Here is a 17,341-nt window from a genome sequence, read left to right as displayed (position 1 = left end):
GTTTATGGCAGTACTTAGGTCTTAAATGGCACTAATGTGAGTGTATATTTTACAGTGTCAGAGCAGTCCTTACCCAACTAATACAGTTAAACCCGTGAAGTTAGTGATCATATCTTAATTGCTTGCTGTTCAGTTGAAAACAGATGACATTGGGTTTAGAGAAAATGAAAGACAGATGAACAAGATCGAGAAACAGAAGAAGGACAATTGCATGGACTGTTGCATTTAACCAGTGTTGTCCATCATTAATGAGTGACTGTGCTAATTGGCGGACCCATCAGCTCAATATGTTGTAGATGGATCACCATGTGTTGCTGGTCTCAGATGAGTTTGTCATGTCATGCTAACCAATCCGGCACTGGGATTTGTTCCATCGTTCTCCATTCTTTGTTGCTATAAAAACACTATACTGTTTTGTTGTTAATCAGCCTCCTGAAGTTTTTCGATGCCCTGCTGAAAAAATGGATGCAGTGACTCAGCACTCTTGTCAGTTTGTTTCATATTTCCTTTATTCCTTCGTCCTTTCTTCTTCTTTCAGTTTACTCTGCAGGTTCACTCTACCTGTCTCCCTCTGTGTTTTCTGTCTGTCTTTCAGGGGGATGAGTCATCTGACGCATCTCCATTTCCCCCACCGACAGTCCTCAGCAGGAACACACACGCACAAATATACCCGACACAAATCGCATAGTTTGCTCTCTGGTTTCAAATCGCTCTATTCCTCAAAAACGCCTGACTCACAGGAAATCCTTTCAGCCCGATATAGCAGGGAGCATCATCTGCCTGCAGCCCTCACATCACAGCGCCTCGCCCTGCTTTCTGAATACATAATTCATGGATAGTTTATTTATTTACCGGGTTTAATTGTTGGTTTGCCTGCAGCCTGGCATCCCGTATTGTGGTGTAAATGTTTTGGCTGTGGGTGACACAATCACACACTGAAATACACACACACACACCGTCGCTCACATACCAAGACAAGTGGTGATGTGAGGTAGCCCACCTGGTTGGTTGGAAACAAAGAGTGGATTGACAGTTCGTCAGTACTTTGTCTCGGTCCACTGAGTTGCCAAATGAACATTAGTCTCTCCTGAGGGAGTAAAATCAGACATACACAACTGTAGATGCACATATATATGTAGGTGTATGTATATGTACCACATGCTCTCATATCAGTTCATTTTTTCTGTGCATTTCTTCCTTTTTCAGCTGCTCTGTCTCTTCTTGACTGTATTTTTCATTTTATTTCTGACTTAGCAAAATTGGAGCCATCTGCAGGACAAAAGGATGGAAGGACAAGCTTAGCTGAGCAAAAAGAAAAAAGAAAAGAGAAAAAACACATTGTGTTATAAAAAGTGTCAGAAATGTAAAGGAAGAAATTGGAGAAATAAACTGGTGAAATCTGCAACAACACTAAACTGACTAATCCTGTAAGAGAGTAACTTGCTAGAGTTACGCAAAGTAGCTGCAAAACTTCAAATCAAAGCTAGATTTAAAAGCTGGAAGATGGGAGTCCGAGTACCCAAGTGAAGGTGGAACTGCAGGGTCACTAAATTACTTCAGAGAAATTGTAGTTTAATTACACTTTCCACATAATGTCAGAAAATGTTGGAAAAAAGACACCAAAAAAAACTCGATCAGTGTTTCCCAAAGCCTGATACTCAGTTTGTTGTTGTAGAGGAGTAGAAAAAACCCCAAAAATGATTCAAATTTTACAGATTAGAATTGGAGAATTTTGTCTTTTTTTCTTAAAAAATACTCAAACTGACTAGTTATCAAAATAGTTGCCAAATAAGCTAATAGTTGACAACTAATCGATGACTAATTGTTGCAGCTTTAGGTATTGTACCACATAACCACACAAGAACATCTACAGACATTATTAATCACTAAAAACATAAACTATCAAAGCAGTAAAAGGTCCTTTGTTTACTTCTGAAACATAATTAAATATTTTATATCTAATTTTTCATTTAATCCTATTTTCATTTACAATGTATGGCAGTGCTGACAGTGATTGATGTATTTATTGATGCAGTCTAACATCAGTCAGTGATCCTTATTGTGTCAATCTTGGGTCCAGGGTAGCACAGCTTTTGGCCACATTTTTAATTCTCATATTAAACTTATTTAACCCATTTTTATAGTAATGTCTTATTTGCTTCTGAAAATAACAAGATGTGCCAGCTGTGATTTATTTTCAGACATATAGCTGTAAAAAAAACTAAATATGATTTAAAGCTTCCAGGCTAAACATCTTCAAGGGAGATACCCTACTGTTTAATTCACTTAAACACCATGAAATTCTGTACACTACTTGTCGAATACATTTTTTAGTTCTAGTAGGATCTTTCTGTCTTCCAGAACACAAGCGCTCTCCAAACACGGCGCATATTCTTCTCTTAACTCCGACATTAAAACAGTGCAAACACTCCCTGTGTGAACACTTTTGCCCGAAGTTCACAGATGGCTCAGTAGTATTTGCTCATCCTGCTGTGATGTTGTCACACAGTGTTTGGGACTGGGAGCATCATATCCTCCTGTGTTCCCTTTTTAGGAGACTCACACACACACACACACACACACACACACACACACACACACACACACACACACACACACACACACACACACACACACACACACACACACACAATGGAAAAGAGAGAGAGAGGGAGAGAGGCGCTGAGTGAAAAGTTGTACAGCTTCAGGCTAAAGTTAGTGAATGAATGAACCATTATAGTACAGCTTTCTGGGACAGAAAACACAGGAGAGAAGACAGACAGTCTAGTTTCACAGATTATTTGTGTCAGCCTGCTTCAGGATTTAGTTTTGCTTCAGAGATATACAATGTTTGTGTGTCACGGTATGTTGTAGAGTAGTTTAGTGTGTACAGTATGCACATTTATGATTGATGAACATGTTTTATTTGGTTTGTTTTCTGTTTGTGAATGCCTGAAGGGCTTTACAGTCTTAAGCCTGGGGTTGAGTTTGATCTGCTGTGATGCGCCACTTTCTCTCCGGGGTCACGACTATTCTGGGCTCCGGTTCTGTCACTGTGTGTGTTTGTGTACAACCCTTTTCTTTGCTGCACGTTTGTGTTTGTTTCTCACCTATTCATGGCTCCTGTCATCTCCAAATGTGTGCGCTCTGTAGTGTTTTTCCTTGTGAACATCATGTGTGGGTGGGCTGTGTCCCTCTATTCATTCAAGTGATAATTGTTCATTCTGTTGTTTGCGTAAAGTAGCAAAGGCTTGTGTGCTGTTCTTTGTGTATGTGTCCATAGTGACATGTGTTACCGCTGCCTTGGAGTTGGTGCTTGAGCAAGGAGGCTACTGTGAGACAGAAAATCTGAGGGAAAAAGATGGAGGGGTTGCAGAAAGGACAGCGTGGAGTGTTTTTGATAATAATTATCGTAGAGTGCGCCTAAAAGGGCCACTTTGGCCTTCAAGTGGTGTTTGTTCTTTGGCCACGGATGTGCAGGTAACATTATTGCATGTTGTTTTGATGAGTAATAGAGCTGAAAAGCACTCTTTCAACATCATTTTACCGATGTAGCATTTGGGCCTTTCAAAAAAATAATTTTTAAAAAACACCAAAAAGGATGGAGAAACAGTTTGAAGAGCAACAGTGCTGCTGGGCTTCTCATGTGAAAGCTTCCTCTCAGATGTTAAATAGCTTTTGTTGTCACTAAAATGGTATGAGTTGAGTGGATAGCTCTTACTATTCTGCATCCAGAAAGACACCAAAAGGAGCAGCGGCATGTCGGGATGTTAGCTACGAGAAGAAGCATCCAACAGGTGTAAATTGCATCCCAAATTTTAGTCATTTTTGGAGTTATATGGGAGTTAAATGTGAAGACAGATAAAACATAGATATTGTTAGCTTTAGTGTGAGGTACACTTTAAAGGGACATCATTATCTCATATGGCTGTCACCTTATAACTAAGGAACTTGTCCGAGAATCATCAAGTTTTTAAGTTGTCTTCAGCTTCAAATCAATCCGATGATATTGTCTGTACATCAGTGGGTTTACTGCAAACAGGACCAGCTAGTTGCTAATTCAGGATATTTTTACTTATGCTAATTCAATCTAGCTAGTTTACTGTCTCCATTGCAACCGTATATACTGTATTTCCTACTGCATCCCCAAAGCATCATGGAATAAGGATTCAAAACTTATAATTATACCCGAAACAGAAATAAGAGAACGAATAATTGAGACATATAATTCATTTTTATTGACTTTTGTCTTGTGGCACTAAACAAATTTTGTGACAGATGTGAGGCTCAAAATGTTTTTTTTTCATATTAATTTTAAATTTAATGTGAAAAGATAACCACAGTGGATGTATTTTGTGTAAAGTTCTTTGCATGTTATGTGAAATGATTGCAGGAACAGGAAGAGAGGTGCAGATAAATGTTTTGTACAATTAACCCAGTTGTTCATAAGCATCATTTGGGACATAAAATTAGTCAAAGGTATATCTTCTGTGACTATTTTTAAGGCAATGACACCTTAATGATTTGATTTGCTGCTGCTTGCTGCATGAAGGAGGTCTCCTCTGCCAGCCATTCAGTCTTTTTTAATCTTTCAGTTTGGAATTCTAATGCTCTGATAGCAAAAGCACTATTTGCAGCCCAGTGCAACCAGTGGAAATGTTTGGTTCCACTTGATGGACTCTTGGTAACATGTGCAACTAAAATACGGGGGAGTCCTCGGTTTGCGACATCCTCGACCTATGGTGTTTCATTGTCACGTTGGAATTGATTACGTGGAACTAGTTGGCGAGTGGAGCAGACGAATATGTCGTCACGCGGCACTATAAGACAGCTTTGTTTAAATTCACAGGTTGTACGCCACTTTGGATTGTGCTACATTTGTTAACTTTTTGCCCTTCATTTTGGCTCTCAAGCATGTCAGAATCTTCTGATGGCAATGCTTTGAAGAAAAAGAAAGCCATCTCCATGGAAATGAAATTAGATATAATAAAACACTCGGAACAGGGTGAAACACCAACGAACATCAGTCAAGTTGTTCAAACAGTGCAACTTATTGTAGCGACCCTCTGTGATGAATGAGTGAGACTTTATCCCGTTCTCTGGCCGTTTATTGAACCTTCACACAGGCTACTGTGTGAGTCGGAGCCAATGACAAAATAACTACAAAAACCCGGTAACTTAGCTCCAGAATTAGCCGCCGTTCCCAGCTCTCTTTCGCTCGACACATACACACCACTGCTGACTCTGAGCCAATCAGAGGTGAGCTAACTAGACATGGCACGTTCACTGACATTAAGTAAATCTCGAACTGAACAATAAACATTGACAACTCAACATCAACAACATCAGTCTGTTACAATATTCTGTCATCTTCTTGTAAAATGACTCATACATGCATGAAAGTCGTTGGTATTCAAGACTTTTCCAAAGAACTGATCGATACCGTGATGCATGTAACGGCTTTGCTTACATTTTCACCAGAGTTCTGACTTACGGCGAAAATCGAATTACGTAGAGCCGTAGGAACGGAACTCAGACGTAAGTCGAGGACCCCTTGTAGTCGCACTCTGGAGCCCTGAAGTACAATATTTTCCTCTTTATTTTCTATAAACAGAAGTACAGCACAACATAAAAATACTTAAGTACAAATACAGTAAATGTACTCACACCTCTACCCTTTTTTTATTTATTGTATTTAATGCATTTATATGTTGTTTTACCAGTTAATCAGTTTAACCCCTTCAATTAATCAACTGATTACATAAGTAGTTGTACTGGCCTGATAAGAGAGGCCATCTGGTTGACTGATTATTAAAGCAGCTTCATGTTTACAGACGTTATCGCTGGTGTCCCACTTTCTAATCACAATTTGAAAAAAAAAAAAAAAAGCAGACAAACACACACAAAATTCACACACACGCATGTGACAGCTCAGTCAGCCATAACGTTAGATGTCTTATCAGCCAATTAACCCAGAAGGTGACCTACACAAGGTCATGTCATCCCTAATCCTATTTATTGAGGCGCAGGCTACTGTATGTGCATCACAACAGTCTGATGCGTGAGTGTTTGTAGATGACTGTGCCTGGAGGGAGGCGGGAAAAGAAGAAACAGAGTAACGTTGAGATTAGATTTAAAAGAAGAGAGAAAATCGTTAAAGGAGTTTAAAGAGAGAGGGGGGAAAAAATAACATTTGAAATAATTCTCTCTCCAATTTCCCCCATTTTGAAACAGTGGGTTTATCCCATTGGCCCATTATGAAACTTCGAGACAAAAGCTTTCTAATCCTGGCTCTACTGCTCTGCCTTTGATGGCTGGCTGTGTATGCAAGTCAATCAGTGTGTGTACTCTATGCGTGCGTGTTTGACTTCTATATTAGTGCACTGGATTGTGCATGTGTGTTAGCTAATGCTGCTCTAAGCTGCATGCTGTCCTACGGCGCTCGCTGATGTGTGTGTGTGTGTGTGTGTGTGTGTGTGTGTGTGTGTGTGTAAACCTGCAAGTGTTTGTGTGTGTGTGTTTATGTTAGATTAGACTGCACTGAAATTATCTCCACGGGGACGTTGGGCTGTTGCTGCATCAAGAATAAGATACATCAAAGAGAAACATAACAGCGGAGCAAACGGATGCTTCTGTATGCGGCCCGAACTTCTCCCCACGACTGTCAGACGCATTCGAATCAAAGCGTGAAGAAATGTGCATTTTCAAAAGCAGAAACCACATGTGCAGAATGTACCAAAAGCAATGCAGCGTAGTGAAACTAAATTTGAGCTAAATTAGTATCCAGGAAGTATCATCTCCTACATCCACAACCCAAGAATGTTAAATCACATCGTGGGAATCAAAACTTTGCCCCAAACAAAGATCCGGTGCCAGTCTCTAGAAACCGTGGCTGTCAAGGGGATGCGATAGTTTTGTTGCCGTCGGCCACAGACAATCTGCATCGATGAGCCCCGCCTTCCTCTCTGCTCACCATCCTGCTCTCTGATCCCTCACTGGGACTTTAACGTCTCACATCACATCTTTCTCAAGTTAATCTGCGTTTCTATTTTCATACGCACTGACACACACACATATAGGTTTAGTGAGCTTAGTGCATTTCTGCATGTGTTTGTGTGCCTACACGCCTCGAGCACGCCTCAAGGCGAAAGCACCGGTAGACCCCTGGTTACACGCTAAAACCGGAGCAGCTGGGCCAGTTAGAAGGAAGGACTTATCATCTCAGCAGGAAGAAGCTCTTACAGGCGCTGAAGAACTACTCAGTATTCTCTTCCCCCAGAGCAGCTGCCATAATGACTCGCGATTGCACCAGAATACATCGAATAGACACTGTGCACATATTTCTGTATTTATAGCATATAAGAAAACAGGACTGCAGATGGATGTATAGCACCCAGAGAAGATACAGGTAATAAATGGTGAAATGCCACCTTTATGTTGGGCTCTTTAGGAGAAATAGGTAATTTTTTTTAACATGTGTTCTGGCCTTGTAACATCTGCTTTTGTTTTGGGAATTGGTTGTTGATACTGGATCAAAGTGCATACAAGATCATCACTATATCCTCAACTGTGTTATTTGATACCAATAAGTAAGACGATTAGATGGCTGTAGTGATGCAACGTGGACATTAAATAAGAAGAATTATACACATACATAACCTTGGGCTCCCAGCCACTAGCTTCTATAGATTTTTTTAATAAAAGAAAACGTGTTCCCTGGACCTTCTTTACATAATGTTGGCCAAACCTCCAAGAAAAAATCAAGTTAAACAATAATGTGTTGTACCTCCAATGAAAATTTACATATGCAGGTACTTTCAACACTTCATCCTGCAAAGATGTAGGATTTATGGGAAATGGTGTTCAGAATCAAAATCAGGAGAAACTTTATTAATCTCTGCATTGAAGTCACTTTGTAGCAGTTGACTGTGGAAGTTGTAAAAGCTTGAGGACATATATGAGGAATGGCAAAACTTGATGGCCACAGCAGGTCAATCATCTCTGGCAGTGACGTCTACAAACTTATTAAAGAACAGAACTTTTAAGTAGATAATAATAGGCATTTGAGGCAAATTCAATGCTGAAATTTTAGTTAAGTGTCAATGATTATTTGAATGTAGTTTATGTACTTCTGAGAGAGAACTTCCAACAGCATTTTAAAATCTCAGTTGGAACATTAGTTATAATAGTAATTCGAGCTGTCACAGTCCTGAAAATTAAGTTTACAATTAACTGTCACTAAGATAACTTTGTCTTTATTTTATGCCTCCATTAGTTTTACATTACTCATATTAGAACCTTTAATGTTACCTTTTTGCTGCACATTGTTGAGTTCTCCTTTTTCATTTGGCTTAAAACAAAACATATGCCCACACCGCTGCTGAGGTGTTTGGCTATGCAACTCAGACTATAGCGTTGATACCACTTGATGCTCATTAAAATGTAGTTGGTCAAAAAAATTATAAGTATCTCAAAAGAAACACTTGGTGCCAGTGAACTATAGCAGAAGTAGAGGCGGAAAATGGTGGAAAATTATGTGGAAATCATGAGTGAGTTGTGTCATTTCTGTTAGTTTAATCCAGCTGCTTTTGTACATGTGAATGGAAATAATTCTAACAATTATACAAAATGATGGTAGTCAGCTCAAATAATTGCGATCAGGCAATTCTGTAATCATTTTAAGAGGCCAAGCTCCCAGACAGCATTCCAGTTCATATCTAAAGTGCTGGATGGTGGTTGGAGCTGAGCTCTGTGCAGGCAAATCAAATTCTTTAACAACTAACAGGGGAAACCATTTTCTTTATCGACTATACCAGTGTGCTAAAGCATTTAGATTTCTCCTATTTGGAAATTAAAGAGGCCTAGCCAAAAATCCCAACAATTGCATGTAAGTGCATCCAGGAAAGCACTGACTGGAATCACAGAACATACACACACTTAAAATCTTTGACAGGTAGTATTTGCTACTTTTTATTCATATGCTGATGTCAGATTTGCAGAATACTTTTTGTCCTCTGCCATAATCAAGAGGTGCCATTAATTCATCCTTGACATTTAAATTGCACAATTTCTCCCTTTTCTTATGTTGTGTAATCACATGGTGAGCATTGTGTGGTCAGGGTCAAATATGATGGTGCGTCTAAATAGGCAGGTCTTTAATGCTTTCTCGCAACTAAACATCAGCCTCATGGCAAACAGTTAATGTACGAAATTACAGTGAAGGCTTTTTTCCTGAATAATGTCACCTCAAATGAGTAGCTATTATAGATAATTTACAGAAAACATCATCTGTGTATTTAGTGTGTCAGTCTTTCTGTTTTCTTTCCTTTGATTCATCTCTTACTACTCCTGCCTCTCTCTCTATGGCTGTCTTTCTTGTTCTCTGGTGAGCATTTTAAATCAGGGTCACAGTAGGGAGGCAAGCTGCCTAGTAACAGGTTCAGCTACACACAAACACACACACATCTCTATCGCTGCACTTATCTGAATATACCATATTTTCTCTCTCTCTCTCTCTCTCTGTGTGTGTGTGTGTGTGTGTGTGTGTGTGTGTGTGTGTGTGTGTGTGTGTGTGTGTGTGTGTGTGTGTGTGTGTGTGCGTCTCTACAGGGAGTTTGGCTGGAGGGATCCAGAGCTGCCAGAGGTGATCCAGATGTTGCAGCATCAGTTCCCATCAGTCCAGTCCAACGCTGCTGCCTACCTCCAGCACCTCTGCTTCGGAGACAACAAGATCAAATCCGAGGTATGGATCTCTGAAGTTTTCTCTCCCAAGAGAAAGAACTCTCAGACATGGAGAAATGAAAACTTTTGCTTGAGGGGCCCCTATATCGCTGTACTACAACACCCTGCTGCTTCTATTTATGCACATACAAATGCATGATTTGACTCCTTTTCAGAGTTTAATCCAAGAGAGTTTAATCAAAACACAGACAGAAATACTCATTTCCTCTAGTATCTAGAGATGCATGGAGATTCGGTGTATTTGATTTATTTTTGGTTTGGTTTGAGGCTTGATGAACACTTGTTTCATCAGTGCTTCAAATAGGATTCTGGGATATCAAGGTGTGTGCTTGCTTTAAAATGTGTTTTTGATGGTCATGGAGTAGACGGATGGCGAAATATCGCTGCAACATTTCTGCAGTGTAGATCTGCGCAAATATTCAAGTATTAATGACAATCAGGATTTTGACTTCCTGCAAAATGATTCACTATGATTTTGAAGTTTATAATGCGAGAAAACTGCCCATGTAGATACAATCACTCAGTTTCAACATGGGTAAATCTAACACCCAATGCTAAATTTCACTCAATGTAATTTTGCTCACACAGCTGTCTAATTTTCATACACTGCATTGACTGTGGAGACTAGAAGCTTCTCTGTGTGCAGCATAGCTACCATGTACTGTGATGTGAGGTGTTTAGGGAGCATCAGATCTTCAGTAAGTAATGCAATTAGGGTACAGCTGAATTAACATTTTGCCTGCATGCAGGTGATGAACTTAATTCAAGTGAAGGTTATTTTAAGTCTTATTTTGATGCAAATATTTGTATTTTAGCTGAAACGTAGCACTAATTAGAAGCTGAAGCAGTGCTTAGGTTGCTTAAATGTGAAAGTGCAATGGTAATATTTTGTCTGTAACATCAGTGAATAATCTTGGTCTCTGTATTAATCAAAATATACCACAATGTATTTGTTCACCAATAATATTCCTACTGGATGGTGTCTTTGCCATTCCAGCACTGCAGCATTTCATTTTAGTTTGATCAGTAGCCTTCCTAAAACTCTACCACTCCCACTCTTGACATTTTGGGAAGGACATTGTGCTACAGGTGAACATATTTCCAAACTGAGATCTGAGGTTGGTCTGTTCCAACTCCTAGTCAGTCTAGTCATGTCGGCTACACTCGCTGTCTGTATGTCATTATGTTTAAAAATGAAGTGGATTCAAATGAACCCGAGCTCTGTCATCTCTAATCAAGGCATATGTCACAGTCACAGCGAGAGAAAACTGTTTTGTATGGAAATATAACTTTCAATTAATTTGTCTTTGAACCATAAAAACAGTTTTTTAAATGATATTCTTTTTCTATTCCATTTATTATATCACAGCTCCGTTTTGCTGCGGCTGGCTGTTAATTGATCAAATGAAGTGACAGCGCTTAATGCTGCTGCTGGAGTTTGTATTCTGTCTCTGTTGGGGTCACTTTGGTTTAACCGCAGTTGGGTTCACATCTGGAATGTTGAGGTCTATTCTGGTCGAGTCTGACTGTGCTCGGATCCCCTCAGACCCCCTTCAGGTCTATTGTTTTAAAAAATTAATGTTTCCAGGGCTCAATTAAGGATCACATCTAACATTCTGGACTCATGAAGATCTGTGCAGTACACCTGTTTTCTTTCTTGCCAAGAGACTAAGCAATATTGATGCCACTCTCGTGTAGCCTATGAAAGGAAAATATGAGGCTAGAGCCTTCTGGTTAGCTTATCTTTGCATAAACATCTAAACAAAATAACAATTCACCTACTTGCAGACTATTTCACATGTTGAATGTATACACGGAAGACTACTCTTGAAGCCACATGTTTCTGCTAACATTAGTACAGCGTCTGCCTTATTCCTTCTACTTTTTTAAAAACATGTTGGCTATTGGCTTTACTTAGAGGAAACTCCATCCCATGTTCATACACCTGCATGAGCCTCAACAGATCTCCTATCAGACAGCATTAACTCCTCATTATACAGCCTTAACCCAGCTGTGGATGTAACCCCGTCCCTGCACTCCTGTCCTCTACACCTCCATCACTCAGTGTCTTGCAGAAAAACTGTTCCGTCTGTCTCCTCAATGTCAACTCAATTCAGCTCGATTCCACTTTATTAATCCCCATGAAGGCGATGGATTTGAGGGCAAACAAAGTTCTTCAAACAGCAATCAGCCAACAGGCATTAAAAATAGAGTGAGACAGAGAAGGATGAGAAAATGACTGATGAAGTACGGTAGTATTTAGAGCGGGGCTGCCAAAGCTACAACACAGAGGCCAAATAGTTTTTTACCCTTGAGAAAGATGTCTGAGTGGTGAAATAATGGACTGGGAGATATGTATAGACGACGGTCTGTTCAGTTTCCTAGCAGAAGATACACTCTAAAGATCCTGTTGTTCCTGCAGCCAACAACAACTTCTGAATGTACAAACTTCCATTTTATAGTGTCGTTATAAATGTCATCTTCCCTACAGTGTTTGCACTCATGCAGCCCCGATATCCGTTTACCTCTATCTTTTGCAGCCTATACTGTCCAGTCACTGTGATGGTCCAGGTCCATGCCAAACATAGTGAATCCCACATGATCTGAACTCGTTGACTTCGGTTTCATCTGACCAAAGAATGTTCTGCCAATAATCTTCAGGCTTCCGGCACACTTTCATCTTGCAGCTTTTTTTGCTCTTTTGTGAGCAGTGGTTCTTTCCTTGGACAGCGTCCATAGAGGTTGACTTCATGCAATGTCCTTCACACAGTCTGCGCATCACTGAACCGCCGGTTTCCACAGATAATCCTCGTGCCAAGTCAGCAGCACTGACCCCACAGTTTTCCAGATCAAGGTGCTGTAAATAGTGAACTGTGTGCGGAGTCATATTTTTGTTATTGTTAGCATGGCTCTCTCTGTGCCTCCTAACCAGTGCTGCTGCTTCTGTGTTTCAGCTTATGTTCAGTAGCCTGCTGATGCTCTTGTGCTCTCTCGCATATTTATGAAGTCTCACAGTTGGGTTTCTCACTTGCTCAGTGTTCGGTACCATGTGGAGCCATGTTGCATTAGACACAACCCAGGTCAAAGCTAAGAAAACTGTGGAGCTCACAGGTTCTTTTGTAACCTTGTTCTTGCATTTAGATTTAACTGGAAATTACACGTGTACTCACTTTTGTTGCCTTGAGGTTGTTCTGTGTGACCTGATTTTCAGTGTAGTCCATCTAACCAAAATGTCTTTATTTATACATAAGATCAAATACTCTACATTTCAACTTCAGAGTAATACAATTATTGCAAGATGATGTTCTGAATAATTAAACATTTTAGTGTTATTGCCTAAGTGTATACATCTGTCTTTATGTCAGTGTCTATGTAAGACACAGTCTGTTAAAAACATAATCAAATTACAGTTTAGGGTCATTTATCAAGTGGAAATGCTTAACGTTGTTCTGAAACAACAAAAAACTGCTCGAAGCTCTTGCTGAGTAAAAGTCCTGTACATGTGTTGCCTTGCCGAGTGAAGTAAAGCTACAGTAATTATTCTGGTGGTTGAATTTAATGGGGATTTTGGTTTAATTAAATGTTATTATAATTGCATAGTGATTTTTTGACGCAACTCTCATTACGAGGCCTGTTGCTTCAGGAGCCGACATTAAATTCAGCATCTAGTTAATTTGCAAAACAATCAGTGTCCAGTTTGACATTTTCAGCCTCAGTGCATCAGCAGCACGAGGCGTCATGCTGTTGTACCTTTGTCTGCAGCACCAAAGGCGCAATGTACAACCGCCTTGTCTGTGTACAATCTCCCTCACTAAAATGACTCTTTTGTTTTTATGGAGAGCAGCCAGTCTGCCCTACATTTTCTTTGTCTAGACAGAGGAAAGCAGGGAGGGCTGCAAACACACAGAGGTGCAGTGGCTGATGTTTAAATACAGCTCGCATCAGTGTGATGACAGCAACTGTGTCCTGTGTGTTTTTTAAGAATTAACAAAGTAAAAAATTGTGCTTACATAACAGAAAATTTAGATTTTCTTTCTTTGGTTGAGGTCAACAAGCCCTAATATCTTCAGCTACTTCTGCAGACACATTGTGACAGAAAAGTGGCAACAATTGCACAGAAACACCACTATTACTCCCTATGCTGCCCCTCTCATTCCTTCCTCCTTCATTTGTCCTCAGATCCGGCGGCAGGGTGGAATCCAGCTGCTGGTGGACCTGTTGGACCACCGGATGACCGACGTTCACCGCAGCGCTTGCGGAGCTCTGAGGAACCTTGTGTACGGCAAAGCCAACGACGACAACAAGATCGCCCTGAAGAACTGCGGAGGAATACCGGCTCTGGTCCGACTGCTCAGGAAGACCACAGACGTTGAGATCCGGGAGCTGCTCACAGGTAAAACATCTGCAGATATTTTGATGTTGCACAACAGAGGTGAATACCAGGATGTGAGATTACAGTGTTAGAAAAACTCCAAAGAAGAATCTATTTATGCTTCCTAGAAAATACACCTATAAGGAACTGAAGAATGTTTGGCTGATATTTCCTTGTGCCTTTTTCAAAATTGTATTCACGTTGCCATGAAGTTATAGTTAAATACTAATATTCTATTTGAAACGCAGCAATATGCTATCATAAGTGTATCACCAGTCGCAGTCCAACTGTTTCACAGAGTGCAAAATGTGTAAATGATAATTGTGCCATTAGTTCAGTAGGTGGCGTGATCACACATTCAAGCCTCTGTTCCTAATCATAGTGCAGACTAGCAGCCAACGGGTGGAGAATCAAGCGCTCTTTTTATTTTTCTTGTTTTTTTAAAAATTGTAGGACTTAAAGGGTTTTACACTCTACAACTTGAAGCTTTTTGGCAGATTCATTTAATTTCAGTTTATGTTTGGCTGCTTTTAGTCCAACAAAATCAAAGAATGAATAAGTGATTTTAAATGTTCCCATTGTACCTAAATTCCTTTCTGCTTAAAAAGGGCATATGAAGCAGAATTAAAATTGTCACGGTGAAATATCTATCATGTCTTAAAGCTTAAGCCTGCAACTATCAATGCATTCACCTACCAGCAATGCACTCTTTTCAGTTCAGTTCAATTTTAATTATATAACATCACTTCACAACACATTTCATCTCATAGCACTTCTAATAGTAAAACCTTAAACAATGCTAAACAGCTATTTTTGGAAATTGGGTATGAATAGAACTGAAAACCTCAAGATTATGTGTCTGCATGACACCACTCAGATATAATATAAATAACAAAATCCATCCATCCATTATCTATACACCGCTTAATCCTCATCAGGGTCATGGGGGCGCTGGAGTCTATCCCAGCTGACTTAGGGTGAAGACAAGGAACACCCTGGACAGGTCGCCAGTCTATCGTCACACTTATGGCGCTTTTCCACTAGCACCTATTTGGCCTGACTCTACTCGGCTCGACTCGGTTTAGGTTGTTTTCCATTAAAATTTCGTACCACTTCTCGTGGGTGGAGTCGTCATAGCACAGCGGCCTGGAAGTCTCTTTATGTCATTTGTGTGCAACACAAACGCAACACAACAATGGAGGACATCAAGGTGATGGTATATCTGCTGCTCGGTTTATGGCTTTTTTGTCAGATTCAAAGTGCACCGTCGATGTTGCCAGCTTTTTTTAAAAATGGTGGCTTTGGTTTTCGTGAAGGTGTCGCTCTCGTGTGTCATCACTCCCTGTCCAATCAGTGGCCTGCACTCTGTAGACATCACATTATTGGCTCGACTCAGCTTGCTTGGAACCCCGGCCAAGTAGGAACTAAAATAGTACCTGGTACTAACAGGTAGTACGTCCTAATGGAAAACCTCGCAAACCGAGTAGAGTCGAGCCGAGTAGGTGCTAGTGGAAAAGCACCAATAGAGACAAACAGTCACACCTACAGACAATTTAGAATTATCATTTAGCCTCAGCATGTTTTTGGACTGTGGGAGGAAGCCGGAGAACATGGAGGAAACCCACGCACGCACAGGGAGAACATGCAAACTCTATGCAGAAAGATCCCAGGCACAGGCCGGGACACAAACTGGGGATCTTCTAGCTGCAAGGCGACAGCGCTAACCACCGAGCCACTGTGCAGCCCTAACTAACACGATAATATTCTAAACATATAATGTAACGTATACTACAAAGAAGTAACTTTCAGCAGTTTTCTGGTTAAAACAAAGCTGCTTTTCCTTCCTGCACATACAGTCCTGCATGCAAATGTACTGACGCATGGATACAATCAACCTACAGTCATATCCACTCAAACACACACACACACACACACACAATAATTTTCCCTCTTGTGGACAGTACAAGTACATTCACACAACACACAAAACATGCTGTACTGTGCATGTACCCATTTGCACTTGAGCACAAAGACACACAAAGACCCACACAGCAGAGAATTGTTTACCACCTGCCTGCTTTCCAGCGCTCATCAAGAGCTGTTGACTTGTCAAACTGAGCTTCTGTGCAAAGGGCTACACCGCACTTGTATCCACAGCATGTTTGTATTCGCTGTCGGTAAACACAAATATCTTTCACGTCATAAAAAATTTATTCAGGGCTCATTAATTTGAGGTTCAAAGCCACACAGAGGTCTGGGTTGTAGATTAAAGGATTACCTTTACCAGTGTTTTTCACTGTGTTTACTGTATATGTATCCTGGCCATTTTTCTTTTCTGATTGGCATTCACACAGACAGCCCCAGTGAAAGGACCTCTGAAGGGGGATGGAGAGATGACAGGGCTAAAAGAGGAATACCACTCAATTTTCAAACTGATCTACGGCTAGAAAATCCCTGGGGTGGGTGCGGGTGGGTTAGGACGTGTGGGTTATTCCAATCCAGGAGCCAAATGAGAAAAATGGATTTCTCCAAGCAGCACCCACTTCATAAAAACATCTCTGCTGTGGGAGTGTACGGGGCAGGATATCTGTCACGATGTTTCTGCTTTCTGGAGCAGCTCAGTCAGTGTGTGAAGACATTTATTTTAAATTTATAGTTTTACAAATTTACATTTTGCAATTAATGTCTTCTCTGTAATTTTTACACTTCACAGAGTCGTCCCGCGGGCCGGATTGGACCCTCTGGCGGGCCGGTTTTGGCCCACGGGCCGCATGTTTGACACCTCTGTTCTAGGGTGTTTTAAAAGACAATACGTGGTGCAAAAAAGTAGTGCTCATTACTGGAGCTGAAACTTCCTTTAAGTTTCTCCAAACTGCCAGAAAACTTCCTGGAAATCCTAAACATCAGGAGTCTCCTCCAACCTTGCCACACAAGTGTCCGACTCAGCTGTCGCTCCCAAACTTATTTCCATTCCTTCCAACTGTAAAGCAGAAACCGTCCCTGCATCCCACAAAAGCTGCCCTTGAGCCTTTATCCTCTCTGAGAATTATTTACAGCAGCGCTTTACACATCAGGCCGACGTGAGATTCTGGCAGCGGGACAAACATTTTAAGCATTTATTCGCACTAATAAGACACAGCCATGAATACTAACGGGAAAATCTTATCAGGGCGGTGAAACTGACAAGTGTCCTCGCAGCTCCCTCGTACAGTCGTATCTGGTGGAGAG

General features: G+C 40.6%; 1 protein-coding gene across 8 annotated transcripts in view; it reads left to right on the top strand.

Annotated features, from left to right (window-relative positions):
• LOC111580727 (catenin delta-2-like) overlaps positions 1-17,341 on the top strand; it is a 191,691-nt gene that overhangs the window by 160,445 nt on the left and 13,905 nt on the right. For all 8 annotated transcript variants that reach the window (XM_055014457.1, XM_055014463.1, XM_055014461.1 and 5 more), the window contains 2 exons: positions 9,610-9,742; positions 13,921-14,134. In XM_055014457.1, coding sequence (XP_054870432.1) covers positions 9,610-9,742; positions 13,921-14,134 — 347 coding nt within the window. The remainder of the gene's footprint in view (positions 1-9,609; positions 9,743-13,920; positions 14,135-17,341) is intronic.

The sequence above is a fragment of the Amphiprion ocellaris genome, chromosome 10 (genome assembly GCF_022539595.1).
Source record: "Amphiprion ocellaris isolate individual 3 ecotype Okinawa chromosome 10, ASM2253959v1, whole genome shotgun sequence".
In the NCBI taxonomy this organism is placed as follows: domain Eukaryota; kingdom Metazoa; phylum Chordata; class Actinopteri; family Pomacentridae; genus Amphiprion; species Amphiprion ocellaris.
The sequence above is the reverse complement of the archived record's forward strand: the minus strand, read 5'-3'. Positions and strand labels throughout refer to the sequence as shown.